This window comes from Mesoplodon bidens (assembly GCF_964165515.1).
Source record: "Mesoplodon bidens genome assembly, contig: HAP1_SCAFFOLD_982, whole genome shotgun sequence".
Lineage (NCBI taxonomy): Eukaryota > Metazoa > Chordata > Mammalia > Artiodactyla > Ziphiidae > Mesoplodon > Mesoplodon bidens.
The window spans coordinates 64,118-87,727 of record NW_027672043.1 but is presented as its reverse complement, the minus strand read 5'-3'; the positions used below and the strand labels follow the sequence as shown (position 1 = coordinate 87,727).

Here is a 23,610-nt window from a genome sequence, read left to right as displayed (position 1 = left end):
TGAGAACGGGAAGCTGGACAAATGACAAAAAGAGTCAGGGGAGGGATAGGTAGATATGGACAGAGAAAGATGGAAAGATGACTTGGGGCAAGGTCAGCGGTCTGTGAGACTGGAAAGCACGGAGGTGCTTCGGGGGGGGAGGCGGAGTCGGGGTGGGGTTGGGTGGTCACCAGTGGCTGGATTCCCAAGACGAGAGCGTCATACTGCAGTCTCTTCTCCTTCGTCAGCTCCCTGGGCTGGTTGCAGCCCCCCGCTTCAGCGCCCCGGCTGTAAGAGGAAGAGGTCAGTGGCGTTCAGAGCGGAGGTGGAGGGCAACACGGCCGCTGAGGCCCAGGACACCTGGGTCGTGGAGTCGTTCAGTGGGCTCAAGATGAAGCTCAAGCAACAGCGGGTGTCTTCAGTGCTGCCTGAGCACCACGAGGCCGACACCTGGGTCGTGGAGTCGTTCAGTGGGCTCAAGATGAAGCTGAAGCGAGAGCGGGTGTCTTCAGTGCTGCCTGAGCACCACGAGGCCGACACCTGGGTCGTGGAGTCGTTCAGTGGGCTCAAGATGAAGCTCAAGCTACAGCGGGTGTCTTCAGTGCTGCCTGAGCACCACGAGGTCTTCAAGTGGATGCTTGGTAAGGACCCACCGCCCTGCCCAGCAACCTCCAATCCTATACTTGAAAAACAAACAAACCAAAACTTCCCATGACTACACTTTCCCAGTGGAAAAGAATTCCCTGCTACTTGGTGCGCTCTCCGTCCCTGGCGGACTGTCTACGGATAAAGGATACGGGGGACACATAAAAGATACAGGATGAGGTTAGACTTAGAAATGATACAAGACTAGGTTAGATTTAGAAATGATACAGGATTAGGTTCCCTTGGTTTCAACTGTACCCGAGACTCTAGCTCTTACTGGCCTTTTGAATCTTACTGGCATGTTCGGGGTGGAGGGAGGAGGGGCTGACAAGCCATCTTCACCCCCTGACATGACTGTCAATTGAGACATTGGCTGAGAGTATCTTGATGCCCTCTGCAGGTACGTGAATGCATGATGAAGGGGCATCACTCCCTGTCACTCGGCCCCCCAAGAAGGGGAGTCACCCCCTTTCCTCCCACAGTGAATGGTCTTCCCTCCCCTCTTTCCGTCAGCTTCACCCTGGGCCACATCTTGGCATTTCCCCAGGGGGGCGCGGTTCACCCTCTTGGCTCTGGAATGCTCCCACGACAGCCCTGTTCCCACTGGCAACATCTGCCCTTTTTTCACAGAGGATCCCATCGTTAAGAAATTCCTCGCCTGGGACAAAAACCTGGAAGTATCTGACAAGTTAAGTCACCCACTGCGATGGATTCCTGCTCCAGCACCTGTTCTAGGTGGGCGCGCTGGGTGCTTTCTACACCCACGTTTCCACTCCCCTCCTAACCTCATGCCTTGTCAACACTTCCCTCCAGGGGCCTCGAGGTCCCCTCTGGGATCTGAGCCCCAGGAGTGCCCCTTTGGTGGTTGCTGCCTAAGTCCCCTCTCCTCTCAGATCCTGGGGACTCACCTTGGCTCCGGTTCATCGAACACCGTCCTGTGCCCGCGGCCCTAAGTCCACGCCCTCAATCCCACAGCCTCCCACCCTTGGAGCGCCGCCAACTCTGACCTTCTGTCCTCTCCCCTTCCCCAAATAATCAGGCTCACCCCACACGGGGGTCTCTCCTCCAAGTGGCACCACCCATTCCTCGTCCCCTGCTCCCTTCTCCCTCCCACTCTTTCTCCTCTTCCAGGATGTGACCTCTCTCCTACGTTTTTTCCCCTCTTTCCATCAGTATCTCCTGTCGATGGTGATAGCGTATGTCAGCCGGGCCGGCCTCTTCTCCTGGCAATTCCAGATAATCCATTTCTTCATAGCTCTGTGAGTACCTTGCTCCATCACCGCCATCAATATTCAACACCCTGGGAGGGCAGAGGGAGAGATGTGGGGCTCTGACCTTTCATCTATTTTTTTAAACCCCTTTGTACTGACTCTAGGTGTGAAAATGACAGGATTACGGTACCGTGGTTTCTTTTTCAAACCATGTTGTTTTTTATAGCATTCATTGTCAAAACAAACTACCCTAATGTCAATTAAAACACTGAAAGAAACAAAGCAAAACGCGAAACCTTCCTAAGAGGAGAGGAAGAAAGAACTGACACCATCCTGCCCCCGAGTAACAGACTTGAGACGTTTCCGGTTCGAATTCTCCGGTCTCAGGTCTTCCTACATCAGCACCAAGTGTGATTATCTTCCGTTTCTGCATTCCCACGACAAATGCCACAATCGGGGCCCGTATCACATAGCGCGGATTTGGTGTCAAATGCTCCCCACTGATGTTTCTTCCAAGTCTCCCAAGCCAGTTGGCTCTATTTGCCTGAACATCCTTCCAAAACACAGGTCTGACCGCTTCACACAATTTCATTGGCTAATGACATGCCAAATCAAGGCCAGAGTTCTGCGTTGGGATTTAACTCTCTCTGCAATCTCCAGCACACCGTCCTGATACTTTACTCCTGTGTTTCACTGCTCCTTCCAAATACCCTGCCCTCTAAGTTTCTATTGAGCTTTCTATCCAGGTATCTTTGCCATACATTTATCTGAAGAAAACGACCCTATCCTTAAAGTGGGTTCAAACACCAAAACCTTCACGATGCCCGATCTCCCTAACTTCTGAATCCCAGAGGCACTTTAGTTCAAATTGTATTATAATGTGATGCTTTGCATTATAGTCATTTCTTATCTCCCCCCTTCCCCTTCCCCGGTCCCACTAGACTAGACACCACGTGGAAGGCAGGTCTCGTCAAAATGTCAATGCATTCCCAAAACACTCAGCACAATTCTTTTCATTGGGCAAAGGTTTGTTATTGTGAGACTTCTAGGTAATCAGTATTGCATTTGGCCATGAGATAAAATGTTCATTCATTCATTCATTCATTCATTCATCTAACAAACCTTATAAAGTACACCCTACATGCTGGGGAATATGAGGTGGTGGGAACAGAGATTCACAAAAGGCTGTTGAATTCATGCATCAATATGAACCAAGCCCTAAATGTGTCATTTGCTAAGAGAGGGATGAATGCAGAAACAGATCAGATCAGCTCCTGCCCTCAGGAACTGTACATGTACCTACAACATAGGAAGAGAGGTGTGTGCACATAAAACAAGTTGAAGGGAACGGGGGGTTTGGATCGTGTCCTCATCATCAAGGTGTGAGAGGCACCCTTCTGAAGGTCCTGCCTGGCAGTGGCTCCCTGATGACTGGGCGGCTCCCGGTGACGCTGGGCAGGGCTGGGTGGGTCGTGTGAGGATGCTCAGCCTGCCTCTTTTCTGGGAAGCTGATCTCAAGTGGAGGCCCTTCCTGTCCTGATGACAGCGACCTGATGTCTTTCCCCAGCTATGTGGCCAGCGACATGGAAGAGAACAACCAGGCCCCCAAGCAGGCCATCGTTTCGTTCCTCTATGGAAAGAACAGCTCCCAGCATGCCTTGTTCCACAAACTGTGTTCCCAGTTCATCCGATCCATGGGCTGGAAGACATGGGTCACTCGGGAAGAGTGCGAGCAGGTGGGTGGGCTGTGGCGGTCTCGGGGAGGGGGAGGGACGGAGAGGAGGTGGGGATCATGGGGGACTCGGTTTGGGACCTGGGGACAGACGAGAAAGAACCGGAGGCGGGGCAACGGGAGGCAGCGGCATCCTCATTGCCAGGGGCTGTTTGTCTTTCCAGATCCAGGCTTTTGATCCAGAGCTCTGGGTGTGGGGAAGAGATTGCGCCCTCTTGCCCCAGAGGCCCCAGGACCACGCAGGCCTGAGGTCATCGGCCTGCGCAAAGGTAGGTCTGCGTGCGCAAAGGTGCGGGTGGAATGACGTGTTGTCTACTGAGGAAATCGGAGGAATCCCACTGCTGGACCCACATCACCTCTCACGCTGTGAAGGGGGCCAGCCAGGCACACAGCCACGTGCCGACTCTGCGCCAGCCACGGACTGACAGCCACACACAGACACCAGCACCGCGAGGCCCGTGGGCACCAGACATCGGGGAAACCAGTTTGTCCCAGAAGCATGGGTCTCACTGAAGTTATTTCACCCAAAGCAACTGGGTCCAAATAACAGCTTTGACGAGATGGTGATTCTTTTCCATATACTGTGTTTCCAGTTTCTCTTTTTCATTCATTTTTGGCCTTACATCCCTCAGGGTTATGGGTTCTAGCATTTAGCTACAACAAAGTAAATGTCTACAAACAGGATATTAGATAGAACAGCCCACACGTTCAATAAGAAAAGATGAATTATGACTAGCTTTATATTCATCCAAATTTACTTTCAAATTGCCTATGGCCAGATCACCTGTGACTCTTTATTCCCCCTGACTCACCACTTCTGGACCAATGATTCCTCTAGTACAATTCACCTTTTCCCCCTCACGTTTATGGTCAAGGGGGTTTATCACAACGACTGAAGGTTAAGGAATGCCATCTTCAGCATGGCTTATTACAATTGACACATTAGAGTTCTAGATGTGGGCAGAGGATTGAGCAAACATTTGGTTTAAGTCTTGCAAACTAGCTGTCTTAGTCCATTCAACCTGCCCTACTACAGACCGCGTTGCTTAGAAACAACACAGCATGGTCTCTTTTACAAGGGCAATAATCTCATTCATGAGGGCTCTACCCCATGACCTAATAACCTCCCAAAGACCCCACCTCCTAAGACCAGCACCTTAGGGGTTAAGATTTTAAGATTTCAACATAAGAATTTTGGGGGACACAAACATTCAGCACATAACACTAACCAAGTTTAGGGCTGAGTATTATTTAAACATTAGGATCCAGGGACTTCCCTGTTGGCACAGTGGTTAAGAAACCGCCTGCCAATGCAGGGCACACAGGTTTGAGCGCTGGTCCGGGAAGACCCCACATGCCGTGGAGCAACTAAGCCCGTGCGCCACAACTACTGCACCTGCGCTCTAGAGCCCACGAGCCACAACTACTGAGCCTGCGTTCTAGAGCCCGCAAGTCGCAACTACTCAGCCTGTGCGCCTAGAGCCCGTGCTCCGTAACAAGAGAAGCCGTCAGGAGAAGCAACGGAGAGTAGTCCTCGCTCACCACAACTAGAGAAAGCCCACACACAGCAACAGAGGCCCAATGCAGCCAAAAATAAAAGAAAGAAAATAAGTAAATAAATGAAAACTTAATAATAACATAGACATTAGGATGCAGGGTTAGGGTTAGGGATCCGGCCTCAGGTCTCCTGGTCCATGATGTTGACTTGTCAGTGATGTCTGTAGTGTGCTTCCAAGTTCAGAATTTAAGTGGTGCCAAAGGACCAAGGTGAGTTAAGACTAAAGCAGCATTCTCCAAATGCCAGCTCCCTGAGCAGAATCACCTGGAGTCTGGGCTATAAAGCAGATTACTGGGCCTGACCTTGGGTGTATTCAGTAGTTTTTGGAGTCAGGGTCACCAAAGTCCAAGAATTGCACTTGAAAACAATGAATGGTTCAGGACTGGGGTTCAGAATGGAGAATTTGAGATAAAACTCCAATCATAAATGAGTCTCAATTCTGGTTAGAATTGACTAAGAATGTGAAAACCTTTATATCTGGACAGTTGCCACTTTGAAATCTGACATCCTTGCTCCTTCTCTTACTTCCAGATCACAGAGCCCAGGAGAGATGAGGATGTTCAACAAGAAGTCAATCCAGACACTGACGACAGCCGTGAAGAAGGAAGGGAGAAGCCTCTTGTGCAGATCATCGAGAAGAAGCCAGCATCTTCTAGAATGAGCGGAGGCCAGTTTTCGTGTTATACTCCTAGGAGCGGGGCGTGCTTCTAGGAGTCTGTGGCAGGACAATAAGAAAACAGGGTTTATTCAGATTCTACCCTTTTGGAAGGCACCACCTCAATTTTCAGATCATTTCATTTCCATCTCCCCTGAGACGAACATTGGAGGTCCCATTTTTTGTACACTTGTTTGCCCCAGTCTAGAAGCATTTGAAGGTGGAGTGTAGCGGCTCAGAATAGGAGGGAATAACATTAAAATATATAATTAGAAAAATATATATATATATATAATTACAGCCACAGGGTCATGACTCATGACTTAAGTTTCACTGGCTTATTTTGAAAATGTCACCTATAAAATTATTGTATTTTTATATTTTATGTTTATATATTTATTTTAAATAGTTTTGAAATAGTCTTCATTTTGAAACATCTTATTACTACAAACTTTTGTGATGAGAACTGTAGCTGTTGTATATTTACACATATATACAATTTTACTCACATTTTCAAGAGATTGTTGATTTTATCTATTACATAATATTTCCATTCTACTTATAGCATAGTGGGTATTTCCTCCCAATTCTTGTAAGCATAAATTTGTATTTTCTTAGTTCTCATTATTGAATTGTGGGAATTCAGTCCTAATTTTTTAACTTGCCTCAGCATGTTTGTATGTTATTTTAGATTGTTCAAGAGTACCGTGCGATGCAGCTTTTGGGGAACTACAATAAAGATGAAAGTCTTCTCACAGTCAGGATGTGTGTGGTCATTACCAGTCGGCTTCGCCTCTTTGCTGTCCAACGAGGTGTTGCTTAATGGCGTTGTGATTATCCAACCACATTTCTTAACTCTGAAAAATAGTCCTCAATTATTTTTCATGTAGAGAAAACTACAGAAGATGAGGCAGGTCTTGCATCATTCAGGACTCCAATACTGAGAGACAACTCTTGGGTAAAAGGAAAGATAGCTTTATTGAGGAAGCCGGCAGTCCAGAAGAGAGGTGGACTCATGTCCCGAAGAACCAACTCTCCTCTCCTGAAGTTTTGCTTGAGGACTATACAGGGAAAAGAGAAAGGGGCTACATGTTGAAGAGAGGGTTACAGGGTGCGTGATCAGCTCACGGTCATTCTTCTGATTGGTCAGTGGTGAGGTAACGGGGACTCAACATCATCAGCCTTCTGGTTCCAACTGGTCTGGGGTCTACGTGCTTGTGGGCAACATGCAGTTAACTTCTTCCACCTGCTGGGGGTTTCAGTCTCTGCCAAACAGCTCCAAGGACGTGGCTCAGAATATTACCCAATAGCCCTTGAGGAGGAACTAAAGGTCCTTGACTTTGTTTAACAGCCAAGAGATGATTATTTTGTCTTGGCTGTTTTTTCGGCCTCGCCACGCAGCTTGCAGGATCTTAGTTCCCTGATCAGGGATCGAAAACAGGCCTCTAGCAGTGGAAGCGCAGAATCCTAACCGCTGAAGTGCCAGGGAGTTCCTGACAGTAGACTTTAAAAAAAAAAAAAAAAAAACAGACCAAAAGGAACACAGTTTTAAGGAAGCTTAACTTTCTCAGAAATGCAGAAATTTTGTTGTGCATTTATTTTCTTTCTTTTTTTCCCCCAATACATTTATTTATATATTTATTTATTTTTGTCTGCGTTGGGTCTTCGTTGTTGCACGTGGGCTTTCTTTAGTTGCAGTGGAGCGGGGGCGACTCTTCATTGCGGTGCGTCGGCGTCTCCATGCAGTGGCTTCTCTTGTTCCGGAGCATGGGATCTAGGCACGTCGATTCCAGTAGTTGTGGCTCACGGGCTCTAGAGGTTTTTTATGTTTTGCAAGTATTCATCAAATGTTTATTGCTTGAATGAATGACAAATAATTTCTTCCAACAATCTTCAAACTGCTTAACACTATGACAATATTTAGCGTTTCAAATTTCACATGACCTTAGTCTTTCTGTGCTCTAGTTTCTAAAAGCACGTGGGATCTTCCCGGACCAGGGCTTGAACCAGTGTGCCCTGCACTGGCGGGCGGATTCTTCACCAAGGAGCCACCAGGGAAGTCCCTGTACATTTATTTTCAAAAAAATAATAAGGCCGGATGAATTCAGAACTAGGTGCAGAAACCTCTTCCAGTGAGATACAGAATCTCTGCTGTTTAGGCAGATTTAGAGAACAACTTTTCCAACCACTTATTAAAGAGACCAATACTCCATGAAAAAAATTTATCATTTGTACAGAGAGAAAACCAAACTCCAGCTTTGCATCAATATAATATTTGCTACTAAGAGAACCATAAGCTCTTTTTTGAAAATCTCTGGAATAAACATCAAAACTGAGCTGCCTTCGGCTCAGACAAATAAAATTCCCTTTCTACCCGTCTCCTACAACTTTCTATACTCATTCAGGTTGTGTCCTTCACTATCCTCTTTCTGGTGCTGGAACAATCAGTCATTTTACTTTAGGACCAAACTATTTTTGTTCCTGTTAATAAACAAAACTACATCGCATTATCTTGCATACAAAGTTGTACCTCTCGGTTGCTGGAACCAAGGAGGACCATGCAGGGCCCTTCCATGTCCCCTGCCTCTTGTTTGTAAAATAGCTGCAGTCTCCCAGGCCTCCCCTGAGTCACCAAAGAACAGGTTCAAGCAGTTACTGATTAGGACAACAGCAGTCACAGAATCTTTAGTTCCTCCCGAAGGACGTAAGTAACAGTGTCAGACACACACTCCTAACTTGTTTTGCAGATACTAAAACCACTACAAGAGGAGAAAGCTAACTGTATGATGACCAGACTGGAGCTATGACACAAGCTGCTCCATCTTGAGCAGACCTGAACCAATGGCTTACACAATTCCAGGAACTGGCCTCAAGGAAATGGGAACAAACCAACACTGGAATTGAAGATTAACTGTGCCTGAAACAATCAACATGACACTGACCACACCGCTGCATGACCAATTTCAAGAGGATGGTCAGAGCTGACTGTGCTACTCTGCATGGAGGCCCCACCGGCACAGCCCAGAGACTTCCCGTCTTTTCCCTATCAACCCCTTTTCCCTCTCATTGGCAACTGGGAGATGGTATTGGGGACACTAGCCCACCATCTTCCCAGGTTGCCAGCTTCCTGAATAAAGCATCTTTCTTCTTCCACCAACCCTTGTCTCTGGAACACTGACTTCTGAGCGATGAGCAGCTGAACCTGAGTTCTGTTCCAGCCGATAACATCACTATGGGTCAAGTCTCATTCATAGTATATTAATACTAACTTTGAACCAAAGTTACTTCCATTTCACAAAGAAAACTAGGAGTGAATGATTGACAACTGCCCATCACACATCAGCATTTCAGGCTAGCAGAGCTCATGAACACACATAACACAACTTTACACAGCCACAAACATCCCTTACACAACTTATTCAAGTGGCAGAGACAAACACATTCATTAACACACCCACAGACAGAGCCTCTAGGTAACAAGTAAACATATGCAGCAAGAGCATATAACTTGAGATTATGCTTAGTAATCAATGCCTCAGGTTTCTGTCTTGCTTACAAATGACCTCGGTATCCAATGATTATCCAGTAAGTAACACAACTTAGTACCAGTTCAAGGGTTTACGTAAACTGAAGATCTGGGAATTTATCGACAAGCTAACACAGTAGAAAACATAGTTACTGTTGAAAGAAAGTTTGTCAGAATAAAAACTAAATGTGGTTAAACACAAACTTACATTTTTCATAACCTTAAACATTAAGTAGAAGTAATATGAGCTTAGTTGATGGGCACACCTATATAAATTTAGGAAGAACACACCCAAGTAGAATTGTTTTAAATGTATGCCTAATACTGATAAATAAGATACGAATAACTTTTTATTAAACCAAAAATATTAAACTAGCTTCATGTGTCAAAGATTTACCTAAATTATGTAAACTTGAAGTCTTTAAATTTCTGAGTTGATTTTTTTTTTTGGCTGCACCGAGGGGCTTGCTGGATCTTAGGTTCCTGACCAGGGACTGAACCTGGACCCTGGCAGTGAAAGCACCGAGTCCTAACCACTGGACCGCTGGGGAATTCCCTGACTTGATTTCAATACGAATATTTTTCTAGCACATTTAAAGTATTAGAAGTTCTAATTCCTTTCTCTCTGAGAATTTTAGGGATATATAATTTTTATAAGCACATTTGTATCTTTGTAAGCCAATCAGGACAGAAACCCTTTAATTTAACAGACTCTACAATCTACTTTAATAGATCCAGAAGTAGGAAAACATTACATATTCGCACTGTCAGAGGTAAAGACCTTTTTGAATTATAGACACACAGACATACAGAGAAATGGAACTTTTACCTGCAGCTTTAAGTCTTAGACTTGGGTCAGGAATAAACACTCACCAGTCTAGATACTAAAGAGCCATTCTCATCCCATTGGGCAAGAGATTCTTAATTGATTTGAGCTTGTCAAAGTAGACAAATAGACAAACAGAAAAGACTAAGAAAAGACTAACAAACTAGATCCTCTGTTACCTCTCACCTAACTGAGATCAGTTCTGTAGAAACTTAATCCCTTTAGAGACCATCAAGTCTTCAAACGACAGAGCCAAACTCAGAACCACTGCTGCCACCAATGGGGAACCACTTAGCTGGAATCTGAGAACAAAGGAGAAACACAAAAGTAATAGAAGGGGAAACTAAAGAAACAGAAAGTGAGCCAAGTTCAAAGGCTGCTTGGGTTCACCCCTGGGAGAGGAGACAAGATGTACCTGGGCTTCACTGGCTCATGAAATACACCACTTGTTGCTGGGCTTTTACGGCTTTATTTACGTAGAACTGATATACAAAATCTAGCCCATGTTTAATGTATATAACTTGATGAGTTTGGACATATGCACACACCTGTGATACCATCACCACCATCACGATAATATACTCATCACTTCCAAAAGATTCCTTCTATCCCTCTGTGTGTGTGTATGTGTGTTAGAAAGACATAACACAGCACCAGGTACATGAAAAGGTGCTCAACGTCACTAATCATCTGGGAAATGCAAATCAAAATCATCATGAGATACTACCTCACATCTCTTAGAATGCCTACAATTTTTTATTTTTTTTTAAAGATAAGAGTTGTCAAGGTGGTAGAGAAATCGTAACCCTTGCATATTGTACGCAGGAATGTAACATTGTGCAGGCACTGTGGAAAACAGTATGGAGTTTTCTCAAAATCTTTTAAATAAAATTTCCATATGATCCAGCAATCCCACTTCTGGGTGTACAGGCCCAGCTCAGAGACACTGCAGCTTCAGTTCCAGAACACTGCAATGAAGCCAATACCGCCATAAAGCGAGTCACATGAAATTTCTGGTGTACCCGTGCATGAAAAGCTTCTGTTTACACTATACTGTAGTCTGTTAAGTGTGTGACAGCCTTGTGTCTAAACAAACAATGTACATACCTTTATTGAAATATACTTTGGGGAAGAGAAATATAGATCAATGGAACAGGATAGAAAGCCCAGAGATAAGCCCACGCACATATGGTCACCTTAGCTTTGATGAAGGAGGCAAGAATATACAATGGAGAAAAGACAGCCTCTTCAATAAGTGGCGCTGGGAAAACTGGACAGCTACCTGTAAAAGAATGAAATGAGAACACTACTAACACCATAACACAAAAATAAACTCAAAATGGATTGAAGACCTAAAGGTAAGGCCAGACACTGTCTAACTCATAGAGGAAAACACAGGCAGAACACTCTATGACATAAATCACAGCAAGATCCTTTTTGACCCACCTCCTAGAGAAATGGAAATAAAAACAAAAATAAACAAATGGGACCTATTCAAACTTAAAAGCTTTTCCACAGGAAAGGAAACCATAAATAAGACAAAAAAACAACTCTCAGAGTGGGAGAAAATAGTTGTAAATGAAGCAACTGACAAAGGATTAATCTCCAAAATATACAAGCGGCTCACGCAGCTCAATATCAAAAAAACAAACAACTCAATCCAAAAGTGGACACAAGACCTAAATGGACATTTCTCCAAAGAAGATATAAGATTGCCAACAAACACATGAAAGGATGCTCAATGACACTAACCATTAGAGAAAGGCAAATCACAACTACGGTGAGGTATCAGCTCACACCACTCAGCATGGCCATCACCAAAAAATCTACAAACAATAAATGCTGGAGAGGGTGTGGAGAAAAGGGAACCCTCCCCCTGCACTGTTGGTGGGAATGTACATTGATACAGCCACTACGGAGAACAGTATGGAGGTTCCTTAAAAAACTGAAAATAGGGCTTCCCTGGTGGTACAGTGTTTAACAATCCTCCTCCCAATGCATGGGACATGGGTTCAAGTCCTGGTCCGGGAAGATCCCACATGCCGCAGGGCAACTAAGCCCGTGTGCCACAACTACTGAGTCTGCACTCTAGAGCCCGCGAGACACACCCACTGAGCCCGCATGCCACAACTACTGAAGCCCGCATGCCTAGAGCCCGCGCTCCACAACAAGAGAAGCCACCGCAATGAGAAGCCCGCGCACCACAACACTGAAGCACCTGCTCGCTGCAATTAGAGAAAGCCCGCGTACAGCAACAAAGACCCAACACAGCCAAAAATAATGAATAGATAAAAATACATAAATTTATACAAAAAAAACCCAACTAACAATAGAACTACCATATGATCCAGCAATGCCACTCCTGGGCATATACGCTGAGAAGTCCATAATTCAAAAAGAGACACGTACCACAATGTTCACTGCAGCACTATTTACAATAGCCAGGACATGGAAGCAACTTAAGCGTCCACTGACAGATGAATGGATAAAGAAGATGGGGCACATATATACCATGGAATTTGACTGAGCCATAAAAACAAATGAAATTGAACTATTTGTAGTGAGGTGGATGGACCTAGAGTCTGTGAAACAGAGTGAAGTAACTCAGAAAGAGATAAACAAATACCATATGCTAACACATATTTATGGAATCCAAAGGAAAAAAAAGTGGTTCTGATGAACCTAGTGGCAGGACAGGAATAAAGATGCAGACGTAGAGAATGCACTTGAGGACATGGGGAGGGGGAAGGGTAAGCTGGGACGAAGCGAGATGGAAACCAAAGGAAAAAAAAAGTGGTTCTGATGAACCTAGTGGCAGGACAGGAATAAAGACGCAGACATAGGGAATTCACTTGAGGACACGGGGAGGGGGAAGGGTAAGCTGGGACGAAGCGAGACAGTGGCATGGACACATGTACACTACCAAATGTAAAACCGATAGCTAGTGGGAAGCAGCCGCATAGCACAGGGAGATCAGCTCAGTGCTTTGTGTCCACCTAGAGGGGTGGGAAAGGGAGGGTGGGAGGGAGACGCAAGATGGAGGGGATATGGGGATATAGGTATACATACAACTGATTCACTTTGTTATACAGCAGAAAGTAACACAACGCTGTAAAGCAATTATACTCCAATAAAGATGTTAAAAAACATACTTTAGGGACTTCCCTGGTGGTCCAGTGGTTAAGAATCCGCCTTCCTACAGGGGGCGCAGGTTTGATCCCTGGTCGGGGAACTGAGATCCCACGTGATGTGGTGTGCAGCACAGCCGAAACAAAAAGAAAATTAAAAATACTTTACTGCTAAAAAATGCTAACCATCATCTGAGCCTTCGGCGAGTAGTAACCTTTTTGCTGATGGAGGGTTTGAAATAGTGTGAGAATTACTAAAATATGACCCAAAGACAAGAAGTGAGCAACTACTGTTGGAAATACAGTGCCAACAGACTTGCTCAACAAAGAGTTGCTGCAAACCTTCAATTTGTGAAAAACACAAGATCCGGGAAGCACAATAACTATAATAGAATATAATGTAATAGAATATAATACAATATAATATAGCCTGTATATTCAAAGAAAAGGAAATCAATATCTAGAAGAGATACATGCACCTCTATAGTCATTACAGCATTATTCACCAGAGCCAAGGTAGGAAAAAAATGCAAATTTTCATCCACAGAGAAATGGATAAAGAAAATGGGGTATATACATAGGATATTATTCAGACTTTCCTATTAGAAGGAAATCCTACCAGTTGTGACAACGGGGATATAAACAGAACACATTATGATAGGTGAAATAAGTCAGTCACAGAAGGACAAAACTGTGTGTTTCCACTTATATGAGGTGAGGTATCTAAAAGAGTCACCCATAAATTGTCAGGGGTGGGGGAGGAGAGAATGGGGAGTTGTTCAACGGGTATAAAGTTACAGTTACACAGGATGAATATGTTCTAGAGAACTGCTGTATGACTAAGCATCTCTAGTTAACGAGGCACACTATTGTTTTCGTTTGAATTAAAAAAGTTTAATTCAAGTGTAACTGACCTACTACACTATGTTAGTTCCAGGTGCATAATATCAATATTTCTGTACATTAGAAAATGATCACCAAGATTAACTCTAGTTATGGTCTAGTTACCATCCGTCACCGTACAAAGTTATAATGCTATTGACTGTATTGCCCATGCTGTATAGTTCATTCCCATGACTCATTTATTTTCTAACTGCTTATCTGTTCCTCTTAATCTCCCTCACCTATTTCACTCATCCACCTACCCTCTTCTGGCAACCACCTGTTTGTTCTCTGTATCTATGAGTCTGTTTCTGTTTAGTGACATTAGTTCATTTGTTTTGTTTTTTAGAGTACACATACAAATGAGATCATATGGTATTTGTCTTTCTCTGTCTGACATATTGCACTTAGCATAATACACTCTAGCTCCATCCATGTTGCCACAAAATGGCAAGATTTCATTTTTTTTTAATTTTTAAAAATTTATTTTACTTTTGGCTGCATTGGGTTTTTGTTGCTGCATGCAGCCTCTTTTCTAGTTGCAGCGAGCGGGGATTTCTCTTCCTTGCGGTGCATGGGCTTCTAATTGCGGTTGCTTAGCTTGTTGCAGAGCATGGGCTCTAGGTGAGCGGGCTTCAGTAGCTGTGGTACATGGGTTCAGTACTTGTGGCTCACAGGCTCTAGAGCGTGGCTCAATAGTTGTGGCACACGGGCTTAGCTGCTCCGTGGCATGTGGGATCTTCCCGGACCAGGGCTTGAACCCATTTCCCCTGCACTGGCAGGCGGATTCTTAACCACTGCATCCACAGGGAAGCCCCTCATTCTTCTTCTTCTTTTCTTTTTTTCTGGCTAATAGTCCATTGTGTGTGTGTGTACAGTTATATATATATACATATACATATATATGTGTATATATATATATATATACGTATACATATAAATATATATGTATATATGACACATCTTCTTTATCCATTCATCTATGGATGGACACTTAGGTTGCTGCTATACACTGGCTATTATAAATAATGCTCAATGAACATAGGGGTGCATGTGTCTTTCTGAACTAGTGTTTTTGTTTTCTTCCGAAAAAATACACAGAAGTGGAATTTCTGGATCTTATAATTAGTTCTACTTTAAAAGTTTTGAGGAATGAGGTGCACTACTTTTGAAACGAAGTTTACCTGGTGATGTTAGGTGAATCCATCCAAGATCTCTGTGAAGACCTCCAAAACTGTTAAAACATAAGGGTAGGGACTTCCCTGGTGGTCCAGGGTTAAAGAATCTGCCTTACAATGCAGGGTACTTGGGTTCAATCCCTGGTCAGGACACTGAGACCCCACGTGCCACAGTGTAACTAAGGAATGGTGTGGAGGAGGTTAAGGAAAAGACCATGCCAAGCTCAGAGGCCGTTTCAGATGGCAACAAACTCCTGACATTGACTGCAAATCAAAGTTCTTTATGTGGAACAATCGAAGAGGCAGGATGGGTCCTGTTAGCAAGGTCCCCTGAGATGCCAGGTCACCTGACCCCCAGCTCCAGATGCAGAGATGTCTGGGACCCAGGCTTTGCTGGCTCGGGAAGGCTGAGGGTGCCCAGCTGCTGACAGGACACACGAGGTGGGGGGATGAGGGGGGCCGGGGGAAAGAGTTGCTTGCCGCCCAAGGCAGACAAGCGTCTGTGCAGAACTGCCTCGGCTCAGCCTCGAGAAGCCTGGCTCAGAAATCGACAGCAAGTCTTCCAGAAGCTCTGCGCATATTCCATTCAGGTGTCGCTGGTCACATCTGTGGCTGCCCGGATGAAGACTGGGGGCCCACTCGTTCACACACTGAAAGTTACTACCAAATGCAAGAGAGTGAGGGATCAGACCATGAACTACTCTAATTTTAATGCCTAAGTAGAATCACGCGCACCTTATTCTACTTTCCGGTTTTGCATTTGTAATTTCACAAAATGTGTGATTTGTGGGGCTTTTCTAATTGCTTGTCATTTTGCCTGATGCGAAAAAAACAGCACAATAAGAAAACATTATAGTTTTCACTGGTAATGGGCATAAAAATATACGCACTGTGCCTGCTTGAAAAGAGCATTAATGTGAACGTTCCAGATGATTTTCTATTTGGTGATGGGTTAAGCGGCTTGACCACATTCACTTTTATGTAAAGGGAAGATGAGAAAATTGCACTCTTCTTGCACTTTCAACTTTAAGAAAATGGATTTCGGGAAACCTGGATAACAAATTAAGAAAGCAATCAGAACTGCAAATATTTAGGGGTTTTAGGTTAGTTTCAAAACACAAGGGAACAACCCATGATGTATGTGTCTTAAAAGACCCCTTGGTACAGTAAGATTCCACAGACAGCCTTGTAATCACAGAACTCAGAACTGGTTACACATTTCCCACAAGCCACTTTCTCACTGTTAGGTTAACAGTGTCGGCTCACTCCCCTGCTTGGGGGCAGAGAGGACCGGTCTCCTTTCCTTTCTGAGATTCCTTTCATGAGTGGCTAGAAAGCTTAAGCACTGGAATTTCATTAAAGAAAAGGAGTATTCCTCAGAGGATTGTAAATGACACAACCCCAAGAGGACTTTAACAGCTGCGTCCCTGTGTCAGAGATCTCCCACGCATGGCTGGGGCCCAAATGACACAGAACAGTGGGGGCCCAAGGGCCGCAGTCCTAGGACGCCGCTCCCCAACCAAAAGAGTCCTCTTGCTCCTCAGGGAAAAACAAAGGTGTTCTCAGACACACACAACTTCTGGAGCCAGGAAGTGAGGACCCCACCTGCCTGGCCTATCCCAGGAGAGTGGCTGATGCAGTGCCCAGAACCAGCAAGGGGAACTGAGACCCAACAGACAGGGAACCAGGAGACCAATGCATTCCTCCCCCCGCAAAGAAGCTGCACCCCAGTACTGACCAAGGAGGGTGCTCTTCAACTAGGAATCTTATCCACACAAATGTGCTGATTTTGAGAAACTTTTGAAATGCATGGTATTCAACCTCTCAAAGTAAAAAAAAGTAATGAATTATATAGCAATGTGGGAAAATACAGGAAAATGACAATAAACCTTGGAAAACAATGTTTACTAACAGGACCCCAACTGGAAAAATTTAGAAACATTTAAGACGACTCTGAAAGGCAGTAAGACAAGGAAAACAAAACAGAACAAAACAAAACAAAACAAGACAGTATTGGGGCAGGAAGACAGGCAGTGGACATGAACAGGCCCTTCATATAAAAACAGAAAGACACCAGTCTGAAAAGACCACAGAATGAAGGACTCCAACTACGTGACATTCTCAAAAGGGCAAAAAAACACAGACAGTAACAAGACCAGCAGCTGTCAGGGGCTTGGGGGCACTGGTAGGATGTTCTGGTAGGGCACTGGTAGGGAAGGTGGCCCCCAGGGATGTTTCGGGCAGTGAAATGGTTCTGGGTGGCACTGCAGTGGTGGCTGCAGGTCATCACACCTGTCCAAACCTGAACAGTAGGACACAGAGAGTGAGCCTTGATATAAACTACAGACTCCAGGGGAGAATTAGGTGTCAATGCCGATCCATCACTGAGATGACGCGCCACACAGGCCAGAGACGTTACCAAGGGAGGGAACCCAGAGGGACGGGTATAGGAAAGCGCTGTCTGCTCGATTCTGATTCTCCTATAACCCTAAAGCTGCGCTAAAGACTGTCCACCAATTAAAAAGAAGAAACGGCTTCTAAGCACGTGACAATACTCTCAACCTCATTCACGATTCAGAAAAACCCCAAGGGAACGTCCATACTGCTTACCGGGGCCTAGGATGAGCGGGAACACGCCGCGGCCTCGCCCCTTCCTGTCGGGCACCGCGCTGGAGCCCAGAGTCCCCCTGACTTGACCCACCGCACCCCACCCCGCGTTTCATGCCGTCCACAGTCTCTACACATGACATCTTTTGATCAGATGACTCACTGTCCCAATTACAAGGTTTCAGTTTCTCCACAGGAAGAAACCAAAACCAGCACAGAGGGGAGGCTCTTCAGTCAAACTCAGGGTCTGCCTGCCTTCACGTCCCGCTCTTCCTGACGGGAGGCCCACATCCTAAGGAGGGAGGTCCTTACCAGCACCTCAGGAGCCTCATCCAGTCCACCTCACGTTGCTCTGAGAGCCTCGCCAACTTCTGCAGCTACCCAAGTCCTGGTCACTTCAGGGCCGTCCCCCTTCCCCGAGTCACTGAGCCACGTGCTCTGACAATGCATTTAAAACCAGGCTCTCGGACTTCCCTGGTCGCACACTGGTTAAGAATCCACCTGCCAATGGTGGGCACACGGGTTGGAACCCTGGTCCGGGAAGATCCCACGTGCTGCGGAGCAACTAAGCTCGTGCGCCACAACTACTGAGCCTGCACTCTAGAGCCTGCGCACCACAACTACTGAGCCCGGGACCCGCAACTACTGAAGCCCGCATGCCTAGAAGCCATGCTCCGCAATAAGAGAAGCCACCGCAATGAGAAGCCCGCGCACCGCCACGAGGAGTAGCGCCCGCTCGCCGCAACTAGAGAACAAAGCCCGCGCGCAGCAACAGAGACCCAAGGCAGCCAAAACTGAATAAGTTAAATAGTAAACAAATAAAAAATTTAAATGAATGAATAAATAAATAAATAAATAAAAGCAGGCTCTGCTTTGTCAGCACTCTGGAGTTCCCTACGTATCGACGGGCAGGATTCCCGTCCTCTCCCGTAATTACGTCTGTGAAGTGCCTTTCCCGAGGAGAACAGAAGCTCCTGGAAGCAGGGAATTGCTTCTTAAGATCACATGCACAACCTGAAGACATTTGATGCTTATGTCAAAGATAAAAGACACAACACTAGATGGTGTGAAGGGTCCTCGAGGCCAAGAGCCAGGCAAGCAGGACACTTCCTCTGGGGACCCTTCCATCAGCAGAGCAGAAAATGTCCGTGGCCAGAACTGGCACTCAATTCGTTTTGAGCTGAGAAGCACCCATGTAATTACATAGGCTCCCCAAAGAGTAATTACTCCCACATTTAAGAAAGGAGATGGCTTTTCAGGCAGGGAAGGCAAGTACAGTCTTCCCAGCTGGATGCACTGTGTGTGCTGATGGTCACGATGGAGCTGGGCCCCAGAGCTCTGCTCTCCCCTCAAACCCCCAACCTCACCCTCACCCTCAGGTGAGGAGCTGCTTCCCTGAGAACAGAGAAGACATCGGAGGGCTTCCCCACCTGCAACCCTGCTCAGCCATCCCCTCCCCACTCCAGGACCACAGGCAGCAGCTCTCCCCTCCCCCACACGCATCTACTGGATCATTCCCACTGTTATTTCTCCCATCACAACACAACACAACACAACACAACACAACACAACACAACATCCTCCCCGGACCTCAGCTCCTACCCCAGCTACTGTCCAGTTTCTATTTTCCCCGTCACAGCAAAATGTCTTGAAAAAGTTGGGACCAGAACAAACCCAGTTCTCCCACTCCTCTCTCCTAAGCCTCTCCGATCAGGATTTTACCCCACAGATCCATCCAAACGCATCATCGGCGAGTTAGGACCTCCCCCCAGTGCTGGGCTAGATGGTTATTGGCTCTGCGGAACGGCAACCTCGTTTGTCCAGTCACCCAGGGAACCTCTAAAGTGCTTCCCACATGCAGACAAAACGCTGTGATTAATATTTTAGGAGAAATACTCAGCGTGGAGTATACACTTGAGCTGCTGGAGGAAAGAGGTAGCGGCACAGAAAAGAAGTTTCTGTAACTACAGAAATGAACAGATAAGCTGTTTTAATGGTAGCAAGTATGGGATGAAGGAGAACGAATAAAAACCATTCAGAAGACGACATTAAGAAGCCTCACACTACAACGTGGTAACAGAGGATGGAGAAGGACTTTAGAATGAACTCATTTTTCTGGGCAGGTGACAGGCTGGATGATGCAACGATGAGCCGCCAGAGACAACAGGACAAGGCAAGGGGCAGGGGAGCTGTAAATAATCATTTCTGGATCTACTGGATCTAGTCATCCGAGGTGCCCTTTGGACAAACTCCACAGAGATGCTGGCAAGTGGCTGGACAGAGGCATCTGTCTGGTCCAGGGGGGAGAACTGACAGAGCTGGAGGTGAAAAGCACCAGAGGGTGAGATCAGACGGGGTGGAGAGTCATGGACCAAGGGTGAAACGACAACACACACAGAGGGCGGAAGACAGAGTCAGTCAGGAAGACAGCAAGGAGAGATCTGTCACAGAAACCAACAGAGCAGACTCTGCGGATGGCAAGGTGACAGTGGTCTGAGGTGACGACTGGCAAACCTCCACTGCTTTGTATGCTGGATGCCAGGTCACCTCAACCGGATCAGGTTCCGTGGAGGGGCAGAACCAAGACCGCAGGCTGCACGATACAATTCAGCTGGGAAACAAGAATCTTTGCCAGAGACCTCACTGCATGGTGTGTAGCGCGACCCTCTGAGATTGTAAGAGACAAAGAGCGCAATTTACTGGAAGGGTGACAAGGCTGTTCTTCCAGATGATCCTCATTGCATCCCTCGACTGAGCACTGAAAACAATGTACCTATGTGACAACGGTGTTCTACTGAACAGACAACTTATATGCACTGAGTGCTCCCTGGACAGCACGCTCTCGGCTTACAGGAAGCACAAGGAAGGCACCAATGTCAACACGTTAGGGGCTGTCTCTCAGGAAGGCTCGCGGCCTACAGCGGGATCCTCAGGGAAACCTTTTAACACTCGAGAACAAAAGTACTTCGGCAGGACCATGTAAGTCAAGCAAGGGATGGTGTTTTGCCACAAATGTCAAGAACACGAGGCTTGTACTGTGGCTCTAAGAGGATCGTGGGATCTACACGTAGAACTTGCCAGAAACACTTGGTGCTGACCTGCTCCTCTACGCTTTGTCTAACCACATCTTTTACCTACTCCTACTTTCCCATTTTAACTTTTGAACTATTCGCCTCCCAAGGTGTTATCACAAAAGAACAGCAGCGGGTAAACACATAAACAGCAAACTCACCAGAGGCTGATTCATTTTCCGCTGCTCTTGGAACAACGTGCAGGACTGTGACAGTGGAGGCGGACCTGGAGAAGGAAAACGCAGGCAGTGAAGCTACGACTGAAGCGGCTCGGGGTGCACGAGCACCCGCTCCGCGCTCCACAAGAGACACCTGTGGGAGACCCGTCCTTTCACCTTCAGAAGGGCCTGTGAGAATAAGGAGAGAGCAACCACCCTCAGGTCTGTAACTCCCACGTGACTCTGGTACCTGAGGGGATACTTTATTTTTCCGTAGCGAGTGTACATTGAATCCTATTAAAATAAACCTCCGTCATTAAATATGAAATTAAAAAACGCTTATAGTTTACCTCTTCTCAGTCTGTTAACAACTTAGATCAGAACATCCACAGGATACCCAGAATAAAGGGACACACTCAGGTGCGTTTCAGTCTTGCAATGATTTGTACAAACTTTACAAACTTAAGTGCGACGCTCAAAAACATCTTTTATTAAAGCTGACTTTAAGTGGACAGAACACCTGCCCTAGGAGTTTGGAGTCCTGTGAGCGACCCCACGTGCACACCCGCTGAGGGTCTAGGACAAGTCATCTCCCTCCTCAGGCCCCATCGCTTCCTTCCTCACCCGAGGCAGCAGGACAGAAGCCCTGCAGACTCATCCTGCACCGATTACACTGGGCGACTCCACAGGGCACAACCCAGGGGGGCGGCGGACGCTTACAGTAGACAACCAAGGTGCTGACGCGCCTTGAGACACACGTGCGAGATGCCGAGACGGCGACGGGAGGGGGAGGAGGAGGAGGATCGGGGTTGGACGGAGGGGAGGACGCGGCACGTCCCGGCCGAGCCTGTGGACCCTGCTCCCCCAGGACACCCAGAGCTCACAAGTCCCAGGGGAGCCCCACCCGGAGCAGCAGGCCCTGTCCTCCAGCCCGGCCCCTCCACCTCCGGGAAGCGGTCAAACCCTCCCGGTGGCTCTACTGCGGGCCCTGGGGCAGGCAAAGCGAAGCCCCGCTCTCCAAGCCGCGGTCTCCCAAGCCCTGCTCTCCAAGGGCCACAGGCTCCACAACCGCCTGCAGGCCTGCAGACGCAACACCTACCCCGTGGGGACTCGCTCACCAGCCCCAGGCTCCCGAGGCTCCGGTCCGGGGGCTGCTCCTCGGGCGCGCTCCTCTCTCGGGGTCTCTATTTTTAAAATATTTATAAGTAACCCATTTTGTAGAAAACACCTATCTTTCATCATAAGAATTATGACACTTTATACTTTCATTCCACCCTAACTTTTATACTCTATTTTCTACCATTTGGCAACTTATACCCTACGCTCTAGTCAAAAAGAATCTCATTTACAGTCACTTAAATACATTGTGTTGGTTCTCCAGTCCAGGATGTTCCTTCTGCCTGGTATGCCCCTGACCTTCTCTCCACGTGGAACATTCCTACTGACGTTCAAAACCTAATTCCAAGACCCCCTCATTGTTGGCATTCTCTTTAATATCCCCTAGAAGGGTTACTGACTCCAAGTTCTGTTTTACAAATTTATATTTTTATGATCTTTTTATTTAATAGCCTATCCCTATTCGATTGTAATGAGTTGTTCATGTATCTCTCACACTCTCTTTTGAGTTCCTCTGGCCTTTATTTTTTCTTTTATCTCTTACCCATAAGCACAGTGCTTGCCCCATAGTACGTGCTCAACGTGTTGGCTGAGTGAAAAAAGACACCTTTTAGCTCTAATCATTTGTGAAATTTCATTTAAAATGACATCAGATTACCCTTTGTTTCCTAACTTAATTTCTAGTACTATAGAATGTACACTCAGAACGTCGTCAGTGGCCTACAGAAACAGTGTTCTCACTGGACTTCATGCATATAGTCAACCCCCTTATAACTTTCTCTGGCATACAACTGCCAGACATGTTATTGAGAAAAAAAAAAAAAAAAAAGATGTACCAACCCCTCACCTATTAGAAGACTTCCAGAAGCTCTCCATTCCTTATGGTATCTTTTCTACTTGATTTTTCAAATACCTCTGTCTTACTTCATCTATTCAGAACTGCCTTTTCCACCTTTGGCTTTTCATTTTCAATTTCATTCATATCATTATCTGCACTTACCCATAGAACCTAAGCATATTTCAGTTTCTTAGGCAAGTTTCCTCACTAGAGGTCAAAGGGGCAAGGACTATTGTGATAAAATATTAAATAAATAGACGATAGAACTTTGTTCTATTGGTCTGGGAAAATTACTACCTGAAACAAAATAATTCTGGAAACTGAAGGGATCAGACCAGTCAGCTTTGTTTACTTCAGACTCAAATCAATGTCTTGTCTTTACCTGAGCTCTGGTTACATTTAGAAAAAAGTACTGTAAATACAGTGAATGAGCAAGGCCACTATCTGAGACGTGTCTGGGTCCTTAGTATAGTAACTGGGGGAATGGTAAGCGTTGGTCA

General features: G+C 46.0%; 1 protein-coding gene and 1 long non-coding RNA gene across 3 annotated transcripts in view; one reads left to right on the top strand and one right to left on the bottom strand.

Annotated features, from left to right (window-relative positions):
• Positions 1-55: 55 nt before the first annotated feature.
• On the top strand, positions 56-4,030 carry LOC308610685 (speedy protein E4-like; the record flags this gene model as incomplete). Its single annotated transcript, XM_081259731.1, has 5 exons — positions 56-477; positions 1,172-1,313; positions 1,798-1,883; positions 3,403-3,571; positions 3,732-4,030. The coding sequence occupies 5 exons, from the start codon at positions 56-58 to the stop codon at positions 3,990-3,992; spliced, it is 1,080 nt and encodes a 359-aa protein (XP_081115857.1). The 3' UTR covers positions 3,993-4,030.
• Positions 4,031-5,174: 1,144 nt separating this feature from the next.
• Positions 5,175-23,610, bottom strand: part of LOC308610687 — a 34,424-nt gene continuing 15,988 nt past the window's right edge. Inside the window, exons 2-4 of one of the 2 annotated variants that reach the window (XR_014014612.1) lie at positions 22,256-22,340; positions 21,160-21,224; positions 5,175-5,840 (exon numbers count right to left, since the gene is read on the bottom strand). This is a non-coding gene — a long non-coding RNA (uncharacterized lncRNA). The remainder of the gene's footprint in view (positions 5,841-21,159; positions 21,225-22,255; positions 22,341-23,610) is intronic. The other variant, XR_014014613.1, reaches the window with a different exon arrangement.